General features: G+C 47.9%; 1 protein-coding gene across 8 annotated transcripts in view; it reads left to right on the top strand.

The window, feature by feature from the left end:
- Positions 1–22040, top strand: part of SNAPC1 (small nuclear RNA activating complex polypeptide 1) — a 29061-nt gene extending 7021 nt beyond the window's left edge. For 4 of the 8 annotated variants that reach the window (XM_088473773.1, XM_088473777.1, XM_088473774.1 and 1 more), the window contains exons 5-12: positions 447–587; positions 7627–7731; positions 7835–7993; positions 8494–8547; positions 8655–8717; positions 9916–10051; positions 12934–13011; positions 21845–22040. In XM_088473773.1, coding sequence (XP_088329899.1) covers positions 447–587; positions 7627–7731; positions 7835–7993; positions 8494–8547; positions 8655–8717; positions 9916–10051; positions 12934–13011; positions 21845–21879 — 771 coding nt within the window. In that variant the 3' untranslated portion in view covers positions 21880–22040. The remainder of the gene's footprint in view (positions 1–446; positions 588–7626; positions 7732–7834; positions 7994–8493; positions 8548–8654; positions 8718–9915; positions 10052–12933; positions 13012–21844) is intronic. The other 4 variants (XM_088473769.1, XM_088473772.1, XM_088473770.1 and 1 more) reach the window with 1 other exon arrangement.
- Positions 22041–25730: the final 3690 nt, after the last annotated feature.

Here is a 25730-nt window from a genome sequence, read left to right on the forward strand (position 1 = left end):
TCAAGTAATAACTGAGTGGAATACGTGGAAAGTATCTTAAGGTTTTAAAAGATAGTTTGGAGTTTAAATGGGTAACTTTCATTAAACATAAAAGGCCAATGTATATTTGCTAAACAACAACATGTGAGCTTTATTTTTGAAGACCTCTGGTGGCGTAATACTGTTTTGCCTGGTTCCCATGGTAAACACTTGTGAGCAGCTTTTCGCACTGTTGCCTCCCCCTGTCCCACTTCAAACACCAGTTGTGTTACCTTCTCCACAGATGTTTGCTTTCTTGATCACTTGGTGTTGGTGATTAATGTCACATGCAGTGAAGCTCATTTAAATACTCTGTTACTGGCAAGCAAAGACTACAGCCAATATTCCAGTTATTTGGACTTGCAGGCATCCTGTGGTGTACGGGATTAGAGAGACAAAATGTGATTTTCTTGTTTCGTCTCCTGCAGATACGAATCGCTCTTAAGGACTGGAGTGAAATAGAAAAATTTCATGGGGATCTCATTAGCGCTCAGCATTTAGATGCAGTCTACATCTTCAGACAAATGCGTCGGAGCCAAGCGTTTTATTTCACAGCTATGCCCACGCTGGTAAGAAAAGCGTTCTGTGCAAATGTTCAATTGTTAATATAAGTAAAGAGATGTTGGGCAACACTTTCATTTGTTCTTCCGTCGCAATATCCGGCTGGTTATCAATATTATTCCAGCGCTGATTTGTTATTGGTTCTTTGACAGTTTTGATAAACAAAGGAACAGATACATCTGCACACATTAATATTGGATAGAGAACCCCTTATTTTTATTAGTTAGTGGGTGCAGCCAAGTGACAAAGATATTGACATTTTACATGATACCAAGGAAGGAAAAAAGTTTTGTCTTTTTGTGGTGCACAAAAATAGACGAAACTTTCTTCCTTCCTTGGTATTCTGTAAAATGCATTGACCGTTTGAAATCCTACAAAGGAAAAAAAAAAAGATTTATTCAACAAGAATACTGTATTCTGCTCACTGAAAACAACCTTATCCTTTCAATCTGCTTTCTTATGCCTATCTCCAAGTCACGCGCACGCCGGTCACATTGCGTGCTGGGAAATAAATGTGTGGCTGTAGTTTATGCTAAGGTGATGTGTGGATTATCACTTATCTCGCACTGTTCATACCGGCGTATGGCAGTATTCTATGCCCCTTCCCTTGTGCCTGTGTTAGGAATCTGTGTCCGACTTATCACTAGGTTGCACATCCTTACTTGTGATTCCTTCTTTTACATTCAGAAATCCGTATCCTGAGACTATGAACCATTCTGGATGCTTTCATTGGGCGGATATTGAAAACTTAAGCCTCATGCCGTGTACACACGCTAGACGATAAAAGTGAATGATAACGATATCGTCGAACGATATTTAGTTCAAATCGTCTAGTGTGTATGGTCCGAAATACTAACGATGCACGCTCCCGCAGATCGCTAACTTTATCCCCAGTCAGCTGTACATGCAGCCCAATTTGGTGCCGTTGTTGGTCTGTATCATCTAGTGTGTATGCGACTTAACACTGGAGTATACATACAGATGTGTCCTCCTGCACCGAGCCTCAAAACACCATGTGGCGCAAGATGCCTGGTGTGAGTGAGCCCCCAGGTCCAGTTCGACTCTGCTTGCAGAGTGTTGGGATTTCTACTTCAGGGTCCATAGGGTATCCACAGGATACCTTGGGGTATAGGTGTGACGTCAGTCATCGGGCACCATAGAGTTAAGCTTTCAGCCTCCCAGGATGCACTATACCCCGCCCCCGAGCCAAGGCACCTCAGTTTAGTTTGGTGCCCGGCCGGAGTCGGGTGCACCTGTTGGAGTGGGGGCTAAGAAGAGCCCCTGAAGCTTTTCTACATGCAGCTGTGGCTGCACATCTGGTTGTACAGCATGGACAGTCAGTCCTGACGTGCATGCTGTCTTCCCTATACCCCCGCCGGTACCAGAACGCCGGTAGCGATCCGGGGATGCTGGTGAACATCTGGGGTCACAGCTAGCGGTGACCCCAGATGTTCCGGACCATGGCCGGATTCAAGGGGGACAGCAAGGTAAGCAGCGGGGTCCCGCGGTGGGTCCCCGCTGTTACATGGTCCAGAGTCCCCAGGCAGGGGGCTCCCTGGGGACTGGCTGCAGCGTGGATTCAGGTAAGAACCTGCGCTTCCACTACCCCCCTGGGACAGCGGACCGCAGCAGAGCGGTAGCGCTGCGGCGTCCCAGGGGCTAAATGCATGCCAGGGGAGCGCGCCTTCCCTGTCTCACAGCCGGTGCCTCCCCTGCTGCACACAGCCCTCTCTGCACACTGCCGACTGGCCCTGTGGCAGCGCTCCTCCCCCAGGCCAGCCTCCTCTCTGCTCCTCGGCGGCCATCTTCCTGAACGCATGGTGAACGCTGCTGGATGCCTGGAAGGAAGCCTCTTGGTCTGGGTCCCCCCGCATACCTCTCCTCCGCTTGTGGTCAGGTCTGTGTATGCAGCGCTGTGTCCTACCAGACCCTGTGTCTGCGTAGTTGAGTGATCAGCGCTGGTTAGTGCAGGAATTGATTTTCTTTGCATTGTATGTGACTGTGCTAGCGCTGCTGCCTGTATCCTCTATTCTGACTGTCAGCTTTATTACTGTCCCTGTTCTTTCTGCTAAGCCCTTGCGGCGCGGTGCTGCAGGGTGGTCTCTCACCTCTTTAAAATACAATTGGTGAGAGGGGTCACATACTTAGTACCATCATGTCTGAAAGTGACTTTCCTCTCCGGCTACAGTGTGCTACATGTAAAGTACCTTTAGCGGAGGGGGAAGGTAGCGCGGAAGGCCTCTGCCGGCAGTGTTTGTCGATGGCGCGTCCTATTACGGTTACAGCACCGGTACAGGAGCCGCCCTGGGCTTGTTTCGCTCAGGCGCTTACAACCTTAGTGGGCCAGTTAGCTCCGCATCCCGCGTTTACACAGATGGGTTTGTCCCAGCAGTCGGTGGTGTCGTCACCCATGCAGGGTTTCCCAAGACAATTGGTGGTACCCCGCAGTCTCCCTATTTCCCCTCTCCCGGTTTCTCAGCAGCCGGCGTGGGTTAACTCCCTGACGAGTTCGGTACAGCACTTGTCGGATGTGTTGCAGGGGGAGTCTGTGATGCGGCCACATAAACGGCCGGTGGCGTCTCTGTCGGCTCCTTATGAGGATGACGAAGGGACGTCTGATGATGGGGAGATTCTGGATCCTTACGATCAGGAACCTCTCCATACTAAGGACGCTGACGCTAGGTCCAAGGTAGTTATTCCTGGACTTATTCGAGCAGTCCGCACAGCCTTGGTGATTGAGGACGAAGTTCCCCCAGCTGCTAAATCCAAGTATTCCTTTTTTAAGGATGTGAAGGGTAACGCCACAGTCTTTCCTCTTTCGGGCCAGTTAATGGACCATTTAGAGGAGGCGTGGAAACAGCCTGGCAAGCGATACCAGCCGCAGAGGCGCCTGGCAGTGGCTTATCCGTTCGCGGATAATTATTTTGCTAAGTGGGAATCCCCTCCACAGGTGGATTCTCATGTGACACGTCTTGTCCATAGTGCCACATTGCCAATGCCTTTCATGTCCTCCCTTAAGGATGCTACGGACCGCAAGGTGGAGATCTGCCTGAAGTCCGCTTATTCCCTTGCGGGGGGGGGGGGCAGCGCGGCCGGCTATGGCCATTTGCTGGGTTGCCAGAGCGATGGAGCGTTGGGCGGATTCATTGGAGGCGTCCTTTGATTCTGACTGTCCGGCCGAACAAACGGAGTTGATTGGTAATCTCCGTGATTTGGCCACTTATATCAACGAGGCGGCCTTAGACATTAGTACACTGGTGTCTCGAATTTCTTCAGCAGCGGTGGCTGCTTGTCGCACCTTGTGGTTGCGATCCTGGAAGGCGGACGCTGACTCCAAAAAGGGTTTGGAGGCGTTGCCCTTTAACGGAGAAGTTCTCTTCGGTCCAGATCTGGACAAGATTGTGGCCACGCTGGTGGCAGCCAAATCGGCATGTCTCCCGTCGGCCGCGGCTCCTTCTGGTTCAGGACCATTGTCCTTTCGGTCTTATAGGGCCCAGGGCAGGCCCAAACCACAGTCTTTTCCACGACAGGCTGGTCCCAAAAAATCGGCCAAGCCCCGGAAGCAGGCATGGAGTACCAGACGTCCGGCCCCTAAGCCTGATGACAAGCCTGCGGCCTGGCGGTCCGGGCCTCCCGTTGGGGGATCCCAAAGTGGGAGGCCGCCTGCTGCAGCTCGCATGTCCCTATTCTTTTGCGCCATCAACAGTTCCTCAGGTTTGCAATCCGCAGCGACCATTTTCAGTTTCGGGCGTTACCTTTTGGCCTGGCGACAGCACCGCGTGTGTTCACCAAGGTGATGGCGGTCATGGCGGCTTCTCTGCGGCTGCAGGGAGTCCGCATGTTGCCGTACTTGGACGACCTGTTATTAGTGGCAGGATCTCCAGAGCTCCTTCTACGCCACTTGGACCTGACCATTGCGCTGCTGCAACGGCACGGCTGGTTAATCATCTGGCAGAAGTCCACTCTAATCCCGTCTCGGCGGATTCTGCACCTCGGAGCCTTATTGGACTCGGGACAGCAAAGGATCTTTGTGACGGAGGAAAAGATCTCTGCTTTACAGTCGAAGGTGCGCAGTTGTCTGCACAGCCGCCGGGTGTCTCTACACTTGGCGATGAGGTTACTGGGCTCCATGGTGTCGGTGTTCGACATGGTGGAATATGCCCAGTTTCAGTCCAGACCTCTGCAGCACCTGATCCTGTCCAAGTGGAACGGGCTGCCTCAGTCTCTGAAGTCCCAGACGATAGTGCTCACCCCGGAGGTTCGCCTGTCCCTTGCCTGGTGGTTGCAGACGACCCATCTCAGCAAGGGACGTCCGTTCTGGGTACCAAATTGGGTCCTGTTGACAACGGACGCCAGTCTTCGGGGCTGGGGAGCAGTTTCGGGTCCACACTTGTTCCAGGGCAGGTGGACACCGGCAGAAGCGGCACTTCCAATAAATATCTTGGAACTCCGTGCGGTCTTCAATGCTCTCCAGCAGGCACATCGGGTTCTCCAGGGTCGTCCGGTGCAGGTCCAGTCGGACAACGCTACCACCGTGGCCTACATAAACAGGCAAGGAGGAACCCGAAGTCGGGCGGCTCTCGTAGAGGTGTCTCGGATCCTGGTATGGGCGGAGCGCAATCTTCCGGCCATATCAGCGATCTTCATCCCGGGAGTGCTAAATTGGGAGGCGGACTTTCTAAGTCCCCAGGACGTTCATCTGGGGGAATGGTCTCTGCACCCGGACGTTTTTCAACTGCTGGTGGACAGGTGGGGTCTTCCAGAGATCGACCTCATGGCGTCCCGGCACAACAACAAGTTGCCGGTGTACGGGTCTCGCACAAGAGACGAAGAGGCGTCTCTGGTGGATGCTCTGTCCGTCCAGTGGACGTTCCGGTTCGCATACCTGTTTCCTCCGGTTTCCCTTCTTCCACGGGTAATCCGGAAATTCAAACAGGAAGGAGGGACGCTCCTGTTGATAGCTCCAGCGTGGCCCAGACGGCACTGGTTCTCAGACCTTCAGGGTCTGTCCGTGGACAGTCCTCTGCAGTTGCCGCTACGACCAGACCTTCTATCGCAGGGTCCTTGTCTTCACCCGGACCTGGCTCGGCTGTCTTTGACGGCGTGGCTGTTGAGACAGCCATGTTGAGGTCCAGGGGGTTTTCCAGCTCTGTGGTGCGTACCATGTTGCAAGCTCGGAAACCGTCGCCCGCGAGGATATACCATCGCGTGTGGCATACGTTCTTCCAATGGTGTCGACCGAGAGGTTATGCACCGCGGGAGTTTCATCTGTCTAGGATACTTGCCTTCCTACAAGCGGGACTAGATCATGGGCTTCGCCTTGCCTCTTTGAAGGTACAGGTTTCGGCCCTGTCTGTCTGGTTTCACAGTAGGATTGCTACAATCCCGGATGTGCGCACCTTTATGCAAGGTGTTCTCCGCATTCAGACGCCCTTTGTTCCACCTGTGGCGCCTTGGGATTTGGCTGTGGTCCTGAGGGCTCTTCAGGGACCGCCGTTTGAACCACTGGGCTCAGTGGATCTTAAATGGCTAACAGCTAAGACTGTTTTCCTTCTGGCCATAGCTTCGGCCAGACATGTTTCTGATTTAGGGGCTCTCTCTTGTAGACCCCCTTTCTTGATTTTTCATGGGAACAGGGCAGTGCTCCGCACTCGGCCTGAGTTTCTTCCCAAGGTTGTTTCCCAGTTTCATGTTAACGAGGAAATTGTTGTTCCGGCCTTTAACTCACCTGGTCTTTCAGTGGGTGAGGCCACTTTGGATGTTGTGCGGGCCTTAAGGACTTATGTTGACCGCACTTCTTCGTTTAGGAAGTCGGACGCCTTGTTTGTCCTCTATGGCTTCCGTAAAAAGGGTTGGCCTGCTTCAAAGCAAACTTTGGCAGCCTGGATCCGTATGGCTATTTCTGAAGCTTATCTTCATGAAAGTCTGCCAGTTCCTCCTTCTTTGAAGGCTCATTCCACTAGGTCTGTGGGTCCTTCGTGGGCAGCTCGACGTGGTGCATCTGCAGTCCAGATCTGCAAGGCTGCTACGTGGTCCTCTGTCCATACCTTCGTGAGGTATTACAGGTTTGACACCTTCGCCTCTCAGGATGCTTCCTTCGGGCGGCGGATTCTCCTTTCAGCACAGGAGCGTCCCCACCCTTAAAGGATACTGCTTTGGGACATCCCCAAGGTATCCTGTGGATACCCTATGGACCCTGAAGTAGAAAATATGAGATATGGTAAGAACTTACCCGTGTTATCTCTATTTCTACGAAGTCCATAGGGTTCCACAGGACTCCCGCCCTGTCGCACCTGTGCTGCAGATGGGCTTTGTTCTGGTCACCGGTTTTTCCGTCTCCCTCTGGTGAGAGTGTGATTCTTGTGTGTATCCAGATCTTCTTTCTCTCTCTTCCTTCTCCTCCTCCGGCCTATGGCTTGGTAACTAACTGAGGTGCCTTGGCTCGGGGGCGGGGTATAGGAGGGGGACCCTAGTGCATCCTGGGAGGCTGAAAGCTTAACTCTATGGTGCCCGATGACTGACGTCACACCTATACCCCAAGGTATCCTGTGGAACCCTATGGACTTCGTAGAAATAGAGATAACAAAGGTAAGTTCTTACCATATCTCATATTTTTTGCCTGAAAATGCATCTTTGTTTCAAATGGGTGTGACAACACGCTTCACGATACTGCCCTGATTAATTTGATATGCGACACTTGTACTTTTTTGTGCGACTGAATCCGTATACAAAGCACGATGGTCAGTGGCGTGGAAAAAAGCCTCAGCCGCTGCAGTCGCACAAAAAAAGACTCGTGAAAGATGAGTCAGACAGGACCTGGCGCACCGAGAAGGGCTGTTTGGAGCTACTGCAGCAATAGTGTAGGAGGACGCATCTGTAGATGTGCAGTTAGCAACCTTTGGAGGTTGGATAGAGTAAGCAAACGCCGTAACATTAAGGAAAAGCATACTTTGTGGAATTCCTCTTCAGCCTGTACAGTTATAGATGGCAATTCTCCCAGCTTATCTGCTGTACTCATTATCACCATGTTATGTGTGTGTTCTGCAGCTGACGTTCAAGTCACAGAGGAGCATTCCGAGGGATGTCGGTAAAGAAGAATTTAAGGATATAAGAGACAGAGTAGCCGATCTGGTTACAACAGAAACTGTGGAGGTATGTTTATTTAGTTTACACTTTCTGTTTCCCTATTCGAGTGATCTGATGTCAGGATTATGTTCTATATGTTCAGACAGACTGATCTTCCTCTGGTTTTCAGGAAATTATGAATATTCATGAGCACTATCAGAAAGCAAAATGCCTGATCTCTGCTGATAAATCACAGCCAGATAAAGCTCTGAGCCTGATAAAGGAAGAATTTGCTGGTAACCTCCAATCTGTAGTCTCAGAACATCAGCGTTGGAAACTGGAAAAAAGGGTATGTAAATATATACATGACTGAGATTATCCTCATAGTGACAGACATGTTGTTGAATTCACTTTGGGGTTTTATTGCCCTGTAAAATGCATTTGTCACCTTAAAGAGGGGCGGTAGCCATTTTGTGGGCGGAGCCAATATTCATACAAAATGTCGCCAGTTTAGTAAGTGACATGCCTACTCCTTGATATGAGCTAGGACTGGACATATAATGCTGCATACTCCTATATATTCAGTACGCAAAATATCTACCCTTGTACAGGTTATACTATTTTTATGCAACTGTAATCACTGAGGGCACGGTCACAATAATGTCTACAAATACTCCGTAAGGTTCTGGTCATGGGTTAAGTGAAAACGATCACAACTATAATGTATTTCCACTTTAATTCTGCCCATTTTTGCTGTTATGAAGTGTGACCACCAGGGGTCAGAAGATTTTGGTTTCTTTATGATGGGCAACACACTTGCTAATATCAAATATTTTTAACTGTTGCTAGGCACCAAGAACCAAAAATGAGGATGACAAAGAAGGCACTTCTCAGGAGTCAGAGGTACATAATACTGTGGTACAAGGCATTCATTATACCTCTTAGCACCGCTCTGCAAGCTTTATACATAAAGTGATTGTATTGGCTGATGTTTGTTTTTGTATTTTTAGGGTTCGGAGAGAGCACAGATGTTGGCACAAATAAAATCCAAATGTTATACTTCAGCGACACAGGTAAAGTATTGCTCTGGCTAGTGAAACGCTGAGTTTTACTCCAATACCCTAAAAAGTTCCAGCAAGCCAGTCATTCTTAGTTCACTTAAAAGGAAGATGTAAAACTGTAGCATTAAGCAGCCGGGGTCTGTGATGATACAGTCCTGCCAGTGACAGAATTCTCTCTAGGTTTGTGCCTAGGGGCATCGCCTTCCCTCTATAGTAACGTTTCCTGAATTCTCCTTAATACCTTAGGCACAGGAGCCTTTCTGGCATGTTTATCATTTCTTGCAGTCTGCCCCTGAAACTTTGCAGCCATCAGAAATATTTATATTTCTAAATGTATTCATTCTGAGTCGCCGGGACAAGGGCTCTGATAGGAGGCCATCTTGGCGGTCAGCGATAAAGTAAAGTCATCGCATGTACAATCACTTTAATTACTGCTTAGCACAGTAGCGCAGCCCTAGTACGCTGCGCTACGCTAATGTGCTTGCACCATCTGTCGGAGCATGTGGCCAGGCAGAATTGGGGATCCCTCTCCAGAAAAAGATCTTGGAAAATATGGCAGAGCATTCTCGAGCTTGGTAAATTCGACAACATAGCACCCCCTGAAGAAACCTATGGTGGCTGCTATTGCGGTCAGAAATGGAGGGACTGTGGCATATATCCACTGCAGTCCCTCCTTCTTACATCCTAGGTAACCCTCAATAACGGATCCTGCAAAGATACTTTAATATGCGCCCCTTCATGTTAGCCTGTGACCTCTAACTGCCACGTTTGGTTAAATAAGTGCACACATATCTCTAGACGTAAGGATACACTCTTGATCTTTGTTCATCATTTTGGGTGGTAGGAATGTCGTCATGTGTAAATAGTGCAAAACAAGGTAAGTAATGCTGACCACAAATATACTACTTTAATTGCCACATTTAGCTAGTGTGGCTGATTGTGTGGCTTTAACCTTATTGTAGTGCCTGAGGATGATGTGATGGAAGCCTACCGGGTCTGGTTGTCAGATGGCTGCTTGGCACAAACAGACCCCCATGGGATCAGCCAGAGTATAGCATTAGGCCTTGGTGAATATTGTTGAGAACTGCAATTAGCAGCCCTGTTCCAGAGGCCACTATTCTAGAACTGATTACGGGTTGGTTACAGATTTTTGACTTTGGCTGCAAATAAACTCTTTCGTTCTCCTTTCTCTGTAAATCCCTCTAAACAGTCTATCAAATCCAGGCGGCACCGACAGGTTCAGCTGGTATCTTCTGAGTCTGGGTCTGATCATGGGAGCGCAAGGGCCAAGAGGCAAAGGATAGGCAGAGCCAGAAGGAAGGCTGCGCGGGAAGCACAGAAGAGAGGTATCTCGCTCTTTCCACTGAAACTCTTACCTATGTAACAGTGTTTCTAGATATCATGCAAAACGTGGAATTCGTTTCATGTTCTCCTTATTTAAAGTTGAACTAAATCTAAAATGCCCAACAAATTTTAAGGGGTAAATTTACTAAAGTGAGAGTTTTAGAAGTGGAGATGTTGCCCATAGCAACCAATCAGATTCTAGCTATTATCTTCTAGAAGGTGCTAGTAAAATGTTAAGTAGAATCTGATTGGTTGCTATTGGCAACATCTCCACTTCTAAAAACTCTCCCTTTAGTAAATTTACCCCTAACACTCTACACAGGAGGCATTTGTGTAGAAATGAAAGTGATAACTATGTGTCCTATTCTTACCTACATATGTTCTACACTGCAGCCTCTCCTTTTGTTGACCGGCATCTTGTGTTTCATAGTGGGAGGTACTGGACTATTTTTACTAAAACCAAACTCAATTTTTATAACAGCAATTTTTTTCTTGCTCAATTGTACCCCGCACATATTACAGACGACTTCTGAGCTTTTTTTTTTTGTTCTGGATTTGGCCATGCCTCATGTGGCAGAATGCCTAACTTCCAGTGATGTCATTCATGTTCCTTGCATCTAGTGGTTCTCAACCACAGTCTTCAAATAGCCCCAACAGTTCATGTTTTCAGGATTTCTGTCTGGAAACAGGTGGGATAATTACTGAACTAGCAAAATAGATAAACTCACCTGTTCATGATGAAAGAAATTCAGAAAACATGACCTGCTAGAGGTACTTGATGACTGGAGTTGAGAAGCACTACTCTAGGTTATGTCTTAAACCAGTATATTGTGAGAACGTTATCACACATTAATAAATTAGCAGGAGGTAATTGGTGGTATTTTAAAGGGATTATGGGGAATTGAAAGGTAGAGAAGGTGCAACTACAGGGGGGGCTTTCTATACTGCAAAAACACTTGATGGTTTCTCATCCTAGTACTTCTTCTAATGAGACCCATTTTGGTTTGCAGTTGGACTCTTGTAGAAAGTGCTTTTCTAGACACTAACTGATAAAGACTTTACCTATGTCTCCTTGTTCTCATGATTATTTTAAGACCTAAACTAGGCTAAACCGAGGAGATGACCTAAAATGCTAGAAGCAACTTTTCGCTCTTAATGGTGCATACACACGGTCAGATTTTTACTCTGAATCTGAATGGTAACGATTTCAAAAATCGTTCAAACGTTCATATCTGAAGGAAAATCTGACATGCCTGAACGATGCGCGTTCCCGATGGTCCGATAACGATATCTGACATCTGATGTGTTTGCAGTCAGACTTGGACGATTCCATTCATTTTAGTGCAGTCAAAAATCGTTCAAATCTTTGGTAAAATCGTTCAAATCGTTCATCTGACAGATCTGACCAATCTGGCTGTGTGTATGCTCCATTACACTATGTATGTTTCAGAGGTGGCTCCACAAGGCTTAGTACAGGCCTGGCCAATATGTGGCTCTCCAGCTGTTGTGAAACTACAAGTCCCAACATACACTCCCACCGATCAGCTGGTAAAGCATTCTGGGACATGTAGTTTTGCAACAGCTGGACAGCCACAGCTTGGCCATACCTGGCTTTTAGTGGATGAGAGAAGTCACTTGCAGAAGTGTGGGCACGCCATTGTTTGCAAGTCACAAATGAACCTTTGGGTGTCTGTTCCTTGTGCTTAGTAAATGTAGAACCTCAAATTCTTGGAGATACATAGCCTAATGAATGGGCTTTTTTGTGTTCTAATCACACTGTAATTTTTTAACATGGGGCAGAAATACAATAACCAACCATAACAAATCTGCAATTAGACTGGCAAAAAATAGAATGGAAGTTGGAATAATGAAAGGCAATGTCTCATTCTTTACTATGGTGTACTGCAGTGTTTCCCAACTCCAGTCTGCAGCAGGGACACCCAACAGCACAGGTTTTACAGATCTCCTCAGTATCACAATTGAAATAATTAACTCCATCTGTGGATCTTCTAAAATATGTCAGACAGTGACACATGACCCTGTGCATTAACTTGGAGATCTGGAAAACGTGCACTTAGGGGACCCTGACGGCTGGAGTTAGGAAACACTGGTGTGGTGCATATCTGTACTTCATCACCTGCTGGTAAGCAACCTGTGTAGTGAATGGGGGCATGTTGGCATAGTGTGTGCACATAATAAACCTGATCCATTTGAGGGATGTGGGTAATGCATCCCTGCAGAGCCAGGAGATTTATAGCAAATATAGCATTTGATTGGCAGATGATGAAGCCGATCTTGTCAAGTGCCACATTTACACCACCTTCACCCACACCCTTCCATAGCTGCACAATGACACACCACCAACTGTCCTGATTTGAGGGCTCGGGTCTGTGCTGAAATAAGTAGGTATTTAGAGGGGGGTGGTATGGGTAGCCTAGCTCTTGAAAGGCACTAGACAAGCTCTTTTGGGCATCACCATACTCCCACTGAAATGTTGCCACACCTCCTGTACCAATTATTGGATCTTTAATGTTGGGGAGGGGGTGCAAAGAATGATCCTCCAGCATCCTGGCAATTTTTCTTACATGGGAGTAGAGAGTGGTACAAGCCACAAGGGTATTTACTAAAAAGAAAAGTAGAATAACAATTATGGTTTTATGCCATTTTGGACAACACTTTTACTTGCACTTTAGAAAATACGAAGAACCACTTATTTCAGTTGTGGGCTGCCACCTCTTGCCACCACTCATTTTCAATGTGGGTATCTTTTTATGTGTATTGTGAGCGTTGCTACTGGGATCTCTCCATGCAGTCTGTGTTTCTACCACCAAATATGCTGCCATTGTATCCAGTGACCGACTGTGGGATGTCAATCTCTTTGCAGGCAGCACAATCGTGGCAAAGAAGAAGCCTGTAAACATGCCGGCAATTCCTGAGGAGGGTTCCTCATCCAGCAGTGAAGGTGAAGATCTCAGCACCGGGTCACCATTAATATCTTGTGCAGGGTACCGTTGTTACCTACTACTTGTATACAATGTGTATCTGGTAAGCTGGAGGGACAAATATACAGTACGCCATGCAGCGCGATATGCCTGTCGTGAGTGATCCGCCAGGTCCTGTGCAACTCTTCTAGCGTCTTTTTGCCAAAAATGCGTCTAAGTCTGATAAATTTGATATGTGACACGTGTATATCTGTGTGCGACTGAGAATGTACATGGCACTTGATGTGGGGGAAAAAAGCTGTGGCCGATGCATCGTAGCACTTGGCATGCTGATGGAGATGCTAACCGGCACACGGTTACACAAGTGTCGCATATCGCGTTAAACCGCAGTCTCCCGGTGCGTCCTAGTCGCATCACATTGCGACTTAGATACATTTTCGGCAAAACAAAAGGCACCCGCGCTAGCACAGTGTCATGGGACCAGGCGCGCCACGAGGAGCTGTTTGACGTGACTGCAGCAAATACGAGTGAGGACACAACTGTAAATACGTTGAAATGGAGGAAATCCGGAACATAAGGTAAATAGAAACATTGAGTATAGAGTGGGTGAGTCAGTTAAAAAAAAACTAAATGGAGGTGGTCTAAGATTAAATACTAGTTTGCAATTGGATATAAGATTTGTATGGATGCAGTGTTCTCCCTGGGGCATTTTTTACAAACCGCCCAGCTGTCAATCTGTACTAATGTCTGTGACTGACAGCTGGGGAGTCGCGGCAGCTGACACTAGTTCTCACTTCTCATTCTGTCCCTCGCATTCGCCATCCATCCTACTCCTCATGCTGTCCCTCGCACTCGCCATCCGTCCCGCTCATTCTGTCCCTCTTACTCGCCATCCATCACACTCCTCAATCGATCCTCCCCACCCGATGTTGCGTAGCATTAGTGCAGCGGGGACACTTCTGTGCAGCCAGGACATGCAGACATGCTCTCAATGCCACACGTTTATGAGGTAACCATCTCATTAAGGTGGTTCCTACTATCGCAGGTAAATAGACCTGCCACTTGCATACAGTGGGAGCAGCCATTTTGTGGGCTGAACCATTTTAAGTAATGTAAGCTTATAATTCATTGGGAACTGGTGACATGAACAAGTTTCATCACCACCAGCATTCCTATGTTACTAACATGGATCCTGATTAATAGAGATTCAGGCTGCCCATGTGCTTTGCTGTCACCTATACATGGTGTGATGAGATTATGGGGTTGTTGTATCAAACAGTGAGAACAGCACAGAAGTGGACCAGTGTAGAAATTGCCCTAGTAACCAATTAGCTTGTACCTATCATTTTATAGAGTGTACTTTATTAAATGCTACCTCGAAGCTGATTTGTTGCTATGGGGAAGCGGGAGGTGGACCCGCGCTGGTCGGGGCGTGGCCTGGTGAGTTCCCCCAGTGCAGAGCGGGAAGTCCGTGGAAGCTGGGGGAAGCCAGGCCTTCCCCCAGCTGCTCATAAGAGCTCGGCCAGCAGCCTATAGGAGAGGGAAACCCAGGAGGTGGGGCAGGTTACAGAGGACAAGGCTGCAGCAGTAGCGCTGAGCCTTGAGTGAGTAAGAGACAGCTCACCCACACAAGCCCCACATAGCTGACACTTGAAGCAGCGCTGTTACAAGGAGCAGTGCTGAGTAGAAGCAGTGACAGGCAGACAGCACTGAACAGGCTGAGGGGACAGTGAGTAGCCATACCTGACAGACGCATCAGCTCCCACATAGGGGACATTATTAAGCCCAGTATATTCCTAGAGACTAAGGGCCTGATTCAGAGGCTCGCTCTGAATCAGGACGGGCTTTTGTTTTGTTAGTTGCGGCCTCTTCGCCGCTCGCATAGCTGTGGGTTACCACCCACAGCTTATGCGAGCGGCCTGGATGATGGTTGCGATGGTCAAGACCATCGCGACCATCGGGCTTGCGACGAGACCCTTGTGGTAGGGTCTCGTTCCCGCAAGCCCCAGAGAGCTGGTGATGTCAGTGGGGCCGTCCACAAACGGCAGGCGTTTGCATGGGACACAAACTAAAAGTAGCTAGCTCCTCCCTCTCTATACCCCCCCAGGTCAGTCTAGTCTAAAAAAAGTGTGCCCTGGGAGCTGGACGTATGCCTCCCTTTTTAGGGCTTAATTAATAAAGATCTCCAATCAGCAGAAGGACGGACAGGCAGCTTACTGCCCCTGCCTGTCTACACCGATGGAGCTGCCGGGGGAGACCTCAGCACTGCTGCATAAGGTTTGCGCTGAGGTCTCCTGCTACAGAGATCTCAGTCTCCAGGGGAGCCCAGATACACTCTGTTTACAGTGCTCGTAGCGGCCTCCCACGGCACATGCCTGCCGCCGGCAGCTATGGCAGGGCCAAGGTTAGTGTTTCCTGGCTCCCTGGTTAGCAGAGGAGCCAGGACATTATTAAAGGCGGGCATTCCACAGTGCCTCCGCTCGCGCGGAGGGCGCCAGAGTGGGGGGGGGATGGGGGGGGGGGCGCGGCGGCGGCTAAGTTCGTCTTCTGCTCCTGCCTCCCATCAGCTTCAGCGCTTCTAAAGAATGCTGGGAGGCCATTTTGGAGTGGAAAGAGCAGACTGTGTCTTCGAGTCAGGCTAGTACTCAGTTATACAGCACTTGCTATTATTGTTACAGCGCTATTCAGTCAGTTCTGTAGGGAACATTGCTTATCCCCCTCTATGCCCCTTTCAGTTAGTCCTAGAGTGTGAATTGTTATTCTTATTTCCTTTCAGTGTGTGTGTGTGTGTGTAAACAGTACACTACAGGATGTCTACCAAGGGGTCTAAGGCAGCCCAAAAATCCTTTTCCTGCAAAACTTGTGGGGAAAAATTCACACAGGGACAGCCTAATGCTTCCTTACTGTGTGATAATTGCATGTCTCAGCCGCAGGACTCTGTTAATGTGAGCCAGCCTATGTGGTCGGATCAATTAGCATCAGTTATATGAAACCTGTCATCTGAGTTGGAAGCAGCTCGCAGAGACATAGGCAAATACAGACAGCAGCTGAACCAGATTGGGCTCGATCTCTAGCCAGATCGGTAGAGGGACTTACAAAAGCTATGTCCCAGGCACCCCCTGCATCTACTCAGGTCCTTAGTAAGAGATTGATTCATAATCCCTTACATTGGGATGAATCAGAGGAAGAGGAGCTTCAGGACCCAGAGGAGGGGGAAGTGCAAGAGGAGGAGGTTCAGATTCCTGAGGAATTTGAACCTGCATCACAGGGCGTAGACGCTTTAATTACTGCAGTACGCCAAGTGTTACATGTGGAGGATGTAGAGGTAACTGCAAAACCGTCTATTTTTGGTAAAAGTTTAACGCAGTCCGTTACTTTTCCAGCATCGGAAGAGCTGGATGATATTCTCTCTATAGCATGGAAACATCCAGATAGGAGATTTCAAATGAACAAGAAATATCTATCTTTTTTTCGGTCCTTTCGTGCCCCTGGGAGATTTAGAGGGCGTTACAGAGGAGCCCCGGCTTTCTCCAGGGGTACCAGAGGCCGGGGTAGAGCAGCGGCGTCAGCTACCTCCAGCTCCAGCTCACAGCAGGATAAAGCAGCTGCAAAGCCTGCCGCATGACGTTCTCCCTTCTCATTTGGGGGATCCCAGAGGTGGGGCTCGTCTCCTACGTTTCAAAAACATTTGGAACCAGTTTTGTCAGGACGCCTGGGTTCGGGACGTCATTGTTCATGGCCTAAAGCTGGATTTCAAGATGCAGCCTCCTCGTTTTTTCAAGACCCGGTTTACCTCTGGTTACAGAAAAACGAGTAGAAATCCAGGAGGCAGTACAGGTAATAGTGAAAGTTCCGTCCCACCAGAAAGGACAGGGGTTTTATTCCAGTTTGTTCGTGGTGCCCAAGCCGGACGGCTCCATGAGGCCCATTCTCAATCTCAAGGAATTAAACCCTTATCTGCGAGTCTTAAGATTCAAAATGGAATCTCTCCAATCCGTGATAGCGGGTCTGGAGAGAGACAAGTTTTTAGTGTCCCTCGACATAAAGGATGCTTATCTCCATATACCTATATGGCCCCCACATCAGGCCTTTCTTCGTTTTGCAATACTAGACTCACATTTTCAATTTCAGGCCCTGCCTTTCGGTCTTTCGTCAGCACCAAGGGTGTTTACAAAGATTATGGCAGAAATGATGGCCCTGCTGCATTGTCAGGGTATTGTGATTGTTCCTCCATACTTGGACGATCTCTTGATAAAGGCCTCGTCAAGGGATCACTTGTTAAGGGACATTCACCTAACGCAGAGTATTCTCTTACAACACGGATGGATCCTAAATTTAAAAAAATCCTCCCTGATCCCCACACAATGCCTACTATTCCTGGGAATGATACTAGACACAAAGGAACTAAGAGGATTCTTGCCCCAGGACAAGGTTGCCTCCATTCAGCACTTGGTGCGCATGGTTTTACAACATCGCCGAGTGTCTGTACATCTCTATCTGTCTTCTAGGGAAGATGGTAGCAGCTTTCGAGGCGATACAATATGCAAGATTTCACACCCATACTTTTCAATTGGATCTTCTTTCCCAGTGGTCAGGATCCCACCTGTTTCTACATCAGAGCGCCTCAAACACGAACATCCCTCCTCTGGTGGCTGAATTCCTCCCACCTGTTGGCAGGAAGAAGATTTGCAATGTGGGATTGGATACTCCTCACTACAGACGTGAGCCTGAGAGGGTGGGGAGCAGTGACCCTGGGGAAGCATTTTCAGGGGAACTGGACTCAACGGGAAGCAAGACTGTCCATAAATGTTCTGGAGTTGAGAGCAGTGTTTTATGCCCTCCAAATGGCGCATCCTATATTGAAGGGTCAGGCGATCCGAGTTCAGTCGGACAATGCCACGGCGGTGGCATATATCAAAAGGTAAGGCGGCACAAAAAGCAGAGCCGCAATGAAGGAGGTAAGCAGGATTTTGATTTGGGCAGAAGAATTCGCAATAGTGATTTATGCAATATTCATACCAGGGGTAGAGAACTGGGAGGCCGACTACCTCAGTCAGCAGGACATCCATCCGGGGGAATGGTCACTCAATCCTTAGGTATTCCATCAACTGACTTTGAGGTGGGGCTGTCCTCAGGCCGATCTCATTGCGTCAAGAATAAACCACCAGTTACCAGTCTACTACTCCAGGACAAAGGATCCTCGGGCTGCGGCGGCGGACGCACTGACAGCTCCGTAGAGTTTCCATTACATCTACCTCTTCCCTCCGTTTCCTCTCATTCCACGCTTACTTCAGAGAATCAAGCGAGAAAGAGTCAAGGTACTGCTAGTAGCACCAGATTGGCCCAGGCGAGCATGGTACTGGCAAATACAAAATCTGTTAATAGACGAACCATGGCCCCTACCCCTTCAGGAGGATCTTCTTCGGCAGGGGCCGTTCGTTTATCAAGACTTTAGGCGGCTTCGTTTGACGGCTTGGCTACTGAAAGGGCCGTCCTCAGAAGCAAGGGGATCCCATCTGGCGTGATTCCCACTATGATTTGGGCCAGGAAAGATGTCTCCTCTCAGCATTACTATCGCATATGGAAGGCATATGTTGTATGGTGCGAGAGACATAGTTACCCTCCGTCAGTCTTTAGGATATCACGTCTCCTCCTTTTTCTTCAGGCTGGTCTAACAGCTCTCCTTCGTCTGGGTTCCTTGAAGGTACAGATATCTGCGTTGTCAATTTTCTTTCAAAGAAAATTGGCCTTACTTCCGGATGTTCAGACCTTTCTCCAAGGAGTCCTCAGAATTCTGCCTCCTTTCGTACCGCTCACTGCACCTTGGGATTTGGACTTCGTTTTAGCTTTCCTTCAGTCTGAGATCTTCGAGCCATTGCACAGGGTGGAGATAAAGTACTTAACCTGGAAGGTGGTTCTGCTGTTGGCACTCGCTTCAGCAAGGCGAGTGCCAGAACTCAGTGCTTTATCCTGTCGCCCTCCCTACCTCATTTTCCATGAAGATAGGGTGGAGTTGCGCACTCAAAAATCTTTTCTTCCCAAGGTAGTGACTGCTTTTCATATAAATCAGCCAATAGTGGTCCCAGTTTTCAAAGACGATTCTCCTAATTCAAAATTATTGGATGTCGTCAGGACTCTTAGGATTTACGTGGACAGGACTGCATCTCTCCGTAAATCTGATGCTTTATTTATTAGGTTTGATTTGGCCCGTCCAAGTTGGCCGGCTTCCAAACAGACCATTTCAAGATGGATTCGCCTGGCTATCAGACAGGCTTATGTGGTGGCTTCCAGACAACCACCTAGTACCATTACAGCGCAGTCAACGCGCTCGGTAGGTCCTTCATGGGCGACTGCTCGGGGGGTTTCATTGAACCAGCTTTGCAGAGCAGCTACTTGGTCAGGAAAGCATACTTTCCTTAAGTTCTATCGTTTTGATACATTTGCGGCCTCCGTTTCTGAGTTTAGCCGTGCAGAATTGCAGGGTTCTCAGCGCGCTCCCACCCGGGATGTAAGCTCTGGGACTTCCCCATTGTATTGAGACTCCAGTGTCCCCTAGTGGATGAAGGAGAAAATAGGATTTTGGTACTTACCGATAAATCCTTTTCTCCGATTCCACAGGGGACACTGGACACCCTCCCTGAGAGGGGGAGGAGCTAGCTACTTTTAGTTTGTGTGCCAGCTCCCGGTTAACCCACTCCTATACCCATTGTATTGAGACTCCAGTGTCCCCTGTGGAATCGGAGAAAGGGATTTATCGGTAAGTACCAAAATCCTATTATAGGGAGAATCCTGGGACAGGCAATTTTCAAGGAAACTGCAGAAGCTTAGGGCAGCTAGCATATTAAGCATGATCCAGTTCCTAGGAGATTGACCGGCAGCCGATAGGAGCTTGAGGGTTAGGAGGCGGGGCCAACTCAGTGTGTCTAAATATAAAACGGCCAGGGACAGCTCTAAATAGCAACGCTGAGGTACAGCTGTGAGAGGGAAGCAGCCAGAACAGTGTTGACACTGGCTGCAGCATCAAAGTGACAGAGGGCAACTCATACCTGTCAGGCACACTGATCATCGCAGCCCAAGCACAAGGAGTAAGTGAGGAGCCATATAAAGCATATACCTTAAGTATAGGTTTTATTTAACCCAAGCCTTCACTGTGACATATACAGTGGTGGCCAAAATTGCGGACACTTCTTGAAATTTGGGCCGGACTGGCCATCGGGCACTTCTGGCAAATGATAGAAGGGCCGATGGCCTCAGGGCCGGCTCGAGGAGGGAGGAAGTGCCCCTTTCCTCCACCCCCACGGTGCCGGATACAGGTTATCCGCGCCGCTCAGGGGGAGGTAAGCACTGCCACAGCAGTGATGGGCTGGGAAGAGACGGGGGCGTGCCGCGTGACCAGGCCACAGTGACTCGCGGCACGCCCCCTTTGCCAGTGTCCGCGTCCAAGGTGCGCGCACAGGGTGTACTGCCAGGGCTGAACTACAGCCCCAGTCCGTCCCTGCTATTGACAGTGGTCACAGTAGTGTAAAATCACTAACCGCCAACAGAGTTTTGGGTGGCCAAGATTTATTAATGTGAGAGGTCAACAAGGCTATCCAACAGACGGGCTACTGTTGTACAAATTACAGAAAATTTCATTGATTGTGATGGGAGTAATGTGTCATGGCACACAGTGCATAGAACCTTGCGGCGTAGCCGCAGGCCAGTCAAAGTGTCCATGAAAACCCGTGTCTGCCATCGAAAGCGCTTACAATGGCAATGTGGGTATTGGAACTGATCCTTGGATCAATGGAAAGTTACCTTGTCTTAAGAATCCTGTTTTCTGTTGCATCATGTGGACAGCCAGCTATGTGTGCGCCATTTACATAGGGCAGAGATGGCACCAGGATGCATGCTGGGAAAAAATAAGCCGGTGGAAGGGAATATGATGCTTTGGGCAATGTTCTACTGGAAAACTGTGGGTCTGGTCATTCATATGGATATTAATTTGACACATCCCACCTACTTAAATATTGTTTCGGGCAAGGTGCAGCCTTTTCATGGCAACGGCATTCTCTGATGTAAGTGGCTTTTAGGATAATGCGCCCTGATACACTCCCTGTATTGTTTGAGAATTTGTTTTAAGGAACATGATGAAAAGTTCATGGTGGTATTCTGGCATCCAGATTCACCGAATCCTGATCCAGTCAAATATCTGGCATGTGTTGGAAAAACATGTCTGATCCATGGTGTCTCCATCTCGCAATTTACACCTTCAGAGGTCTTGTAGAGTAGAGACATTGGGCGAACTGTGTTATTTTGGTGGCATGCGGAGGCGCAACAGCATATTAGGCAGGTGTCATCTTTTTTTGGTTCATCAGTGTACATAACAGGCATGCTTTTACACACACCATATAATAATTATCTATATTATTATCTAATGCTATACTACTTATACAATTTAAAAATAAGATTTATTGATTATTAGTGTTCATTCTAGTACCCTGCACCTGTCACAACCTGTGCAGGTCCTCTTTTCTGCCTGGAGTGTCGCTCTCTGGTCTTGTTGCATCACCTGAAGCACCAGAGCAGACAGTGACACCCCAGACGGAAAAGTGGAACTGCATTAATTGTGACAGTTGCAGGGTGCTAGAATGAACACCAGATTATAATCTCTTAACCAGTGGGAATGGGAAACACATCACCTCTGATTTAATCTCACTGTGCTTCAAATTTGATTTTAAAATATTCCACATCATCCCTATTAAAGATTCCATTTCAGTAATGCTAATTGTATTTATCTCTTCAAAATGACTAAACTAGAAGAGAATATATGAATCAAGTCATTAATGCCTTTTTGTTTTGTTCCTTTTTCAGAAATTCCCATCCCAAAGAGACAGAGAAAACGCTGAGTGCAAAGATTTTCTGAAAGATAGTCCCCAAATAAGCGATGTGTATATAAATGTTCTTTTATTTTTTATACTATTCATTGGGAGAGTGCATTTTTTTTTTTTTTTTTTTTTTATCTACAGGTGATTAAAATTGTGCATGGGAATAACATTGACTACAATACATTTTTGTGGTTCATACCTTTATTAATAATAATAATAATAATAATAATAATAATAAATTAATCCTCAATCCCAAGGTTAGCAGAGTCATTGCAATTATTATGTCAAGTGATTGTCTGTGAAAATCTTGTGTGAAGTCTGAGTAAAATATAATTGATCAGGTAGTGGCTTGGTTGGCTGTGTGGACGGACGTGCCTCATATCAGCTCTCCGTTGTTTACTGCCTTTTGGATCTGTTTTGGGGGATCCCCGTGCCCAGCGGCACTCACCCTGCTGCCTTGGTCGAGCTCCTAGCCCACCGGCTCCCTTCCACTGCTGACAGCGCATCTCTGCAACACCTCCACAAGCCTCGGCCTCTACAAACCCGGAGCCGCGGCCTTAATTACTGTCGCTCGGCCGCTACGTCTCACCGTCTTCCAGCTCCCGGCGACTCACTAATCTCATCCCTGCTCAGCCCCTGAGACGCCGTTACCACCTACCACTGGCTTCCTCACCTGTTTGGAGGGTCGGCCAGAGCCCAGAACAGCGGACCCATGGGGGGGCCCAACCGCCATTTTGGACAGCCCATTGCCAGACACAGGACCTCATGCTGGTCGGGAGAACAGGTACCTGGGAGTCTGTTTTGAGTGTTCTCTCACTCAAGGTTTCCTGCTACTATATCCCTGGGGTTAGCGCTACTGACTGGGGACTTGCTTGTGGGTGTCAGCAGCAAAGTCCCTTATAGCTGCTTAGGCTCTCTGCTACTGACATAGAAAATTAAATATCTAAAAAAAAAAATTCTCTGCTGGATTTTAGAGACACTCTGTCTGCTGTCTGCCTCACAGCTGCTGGTGATCCGACCCAGTGGTCGCCCCTCTCTACATCCACTCAAAGAACTATGGGTGGATCCCCCCCCCAGCGCCTGGAACCATTGAAGTAATCAGATTGTGACTTGAATTAGAGGCATCCGGCTACTGACCTTCATCAGGCACATACTGTAAAGCTAAGTAGTCAATCTCACTCCCACCAGGCACCCTTGCCCCCTAGACAGTTACAGATGTACCCCTCCTGATTCTCTGGTCATCATATCAATGTTGTCTGCACTGATAACTTCCAGACCCTCAATTTCCCCCTGCACGGCCACTGCAACTGCAGGAGATTCCTGGGGTTCCCATATTAACTGTGACCTACCTGTAGACTTCTATTTTACTTCTGGGGGTTCTGCTGACCGCCCTCCAGCAAATCCAGTCTCCACAGCATCACCCCCTCCACCAATGGATATGTGTTATTGATATATTTACGCTATTTGAATCAATAACCCCCTGAGAGTGCTGGGGTAGTGCCCTCCTGTGGTTCTTCTCTCAACGAAGACCTCACAGCTCAATTTTGTGCATACCTGCAGATTCCCCCTATTTTGCGCCTCCTGTCACTGCTCAACAAGGCTCAAAAGCCCCTCAACCATTTCACTATCCTCTGACGACCGTCCCCACCAACCCCATGAACAGGTCAAACGCTAATACTAGAAAATTAGTGTGCGGTGATATCACCCAACACTTCTCCAAGGGCGATAAGTCCTCCGCAACCACCGACCCACCTTCCCCTGATCCCCCCCAGACGGATGGAGAGGATTCGCCACACTCAGCCCTATCCACCAAAGAGGACATAATGGCTCTGCGATCCCTTATCACAGACCTTAGAGATTCTCTAGAATCCAAACTGGATAAAGCTGCATCATCCATGAAATCAGATCTCTCCTCACTATCTACCAGAACCTCTAAACTAGAATCCCGTCAAGACGCCTTCCAAAAATCCCAAAATGAGATCCATAAGAACATTGATCACATAGTTCAGGACCTTGCCGATCTCCGCACTAAAAATTAGGACCTGGAGAATCGAGAAAGAAGAAACAACCTCTGCATTCGTAACATCCCAGAATCGGTATCCCCGGATAATCTAGAATCTTATCTTCACAAAGTGTTCTCCTTCATTCTCCCTATCTAAGCCCTCAGTAATTGCCCCTGGAAAGAATCCATCGAGCCCTTAGGCCCAACCCCAGAGACTGCGAACCTCCAAGGAACGTAGTCATGCGCTTTCTCAGTTTCAAAGTTAAAGAAAGAGTCTTGCCCCGACACGTGGAAAGCCCCACATTGTATATGACAATATCAAATTGCAATTCTTCCAAGACTTAGCTCCCATTACAATTCTGAAACGCAGAAAACTCCAAGACCTGACGAGAGCACTGCGGGTGCGGGTGATCCGCTATCGATGGGTTTTCCCCTTCAAACTAATAGTCGACTTCAATGGTAAAACGATCATCATTAGAGATCCTAATGAAGGTAAAGACTTACTCACCTACCTAAAGATTCAGGCCCTCCACCGACTGCAGCAGAACATATAAAGCAATCAAGTAGACATATCTCCTCTTTTTCCCTCCTGGGTCCATCTACAATATTTAGACCCTTTTTTTGAGTAACTCCCAACTCTGTGATAAGAAATGATACCCCCCTCCCCCCCCCCCCCCCCGTATCACGGGACTTTCTTTCTGGCTTTGAACCCCTACACCGGACGGCCAATACATATCCTTTCTCTACTAGTCATGTTATTCTGTATTTTGATAATTACAACTGTCTTTATCAGTCCACTGATATGTTTAGCTATATTTGACTGTTCATGCAAGTTATATGTTTTGCCAGATTTTTATATGCTATTGATATGTGACAATTACAATCCCATCTGGGCCCTTTAATTTCCTCCCCCCCCCCCCTAACAACCCCCAGTGATCCCTCTGCAATGCTTATTAAACCTTCTCATTTAAATCTTGCTTATTGCACAACCACAATTGGAGGGCCATGGCTCTGACACTCTCACTCTCCTCCTTCGTACAAACTTTATCGTCCCCCATGGGTGATTATCTCTCTTCTAACCCATCCTAGTCCCCCCAAGGTGGTTCGGACTATCCACCCTGCCACCTTTCCGGATTGTATAGTCCTGAATACTGTGTGTGTTTCCCTCTGCCGGACACTGGGAAGTCCCACCCGGTTTTCTCCCCCTTATCTTTAATGCTCTTGATTCCCTCCCATTTTTTTTTTTCTCTTCTGTTGTTTTGTTTCTTCTTTTCTTCCTTCCCTTCCTTCCATTTTCCCACCTTCATTTCTATCCCCTAGTGAGTTGGGGATATTTTATCTATACTATCATCCAAGATGATTATTGCAATCTACCCAAATGTCACTGACCTTGGCATCCCTTAACGCTAAGGGTTTAAATACCCCGCAAAAGCATTCCTCGCTTTTTCGAACCATCCGAGGCCTCAAGGCTGGGATTGTCCTGATTCAGGAAACCCACTTTAAAATGCAATCACATCCCTCACTACATTCTAAGCGTTTCCCTACCGCGTTCTACTCCTCTAGCCAATCCAAACACATTGGAGTGGCGATACTGATCTATAGCAAAACACCTTTCTCCCTGCACGCGGCACATACAGACTCAGACAGGAGGTATATTATTTTAACGGGTATATTAGGCAACCTAGAATGCACAATCGCTAACATATATGCACCCAACTCGGGTCAGTCGTCATTCTTCAACTCTGTTTTCTCCAAAATAAATATAGGATGGGTAGTCTCATTATTGGAGGAGATTTCAATGCAGTCCTTAATTACAAACTTGATAAAGGTCCTGCCCCTAACAGTGCACTATCCTGTCCAATAACTCACT

The sequence above is a fragment of the Taudactylus pleione genome, unplaced genomic scaffold (assembly GCF_031769625.1).
Source record: "Taudactylus pleione unplaced genomic scaffold, aTauple2 ptg000139l, whole genome shotgun sequence".
NCBI classification, from domain to species: Eukaryota; Metazoa; Chordata; class Amphibia; order Anura; family Myobatrachidae; genus Taudactylus; species Taudactylus pleione.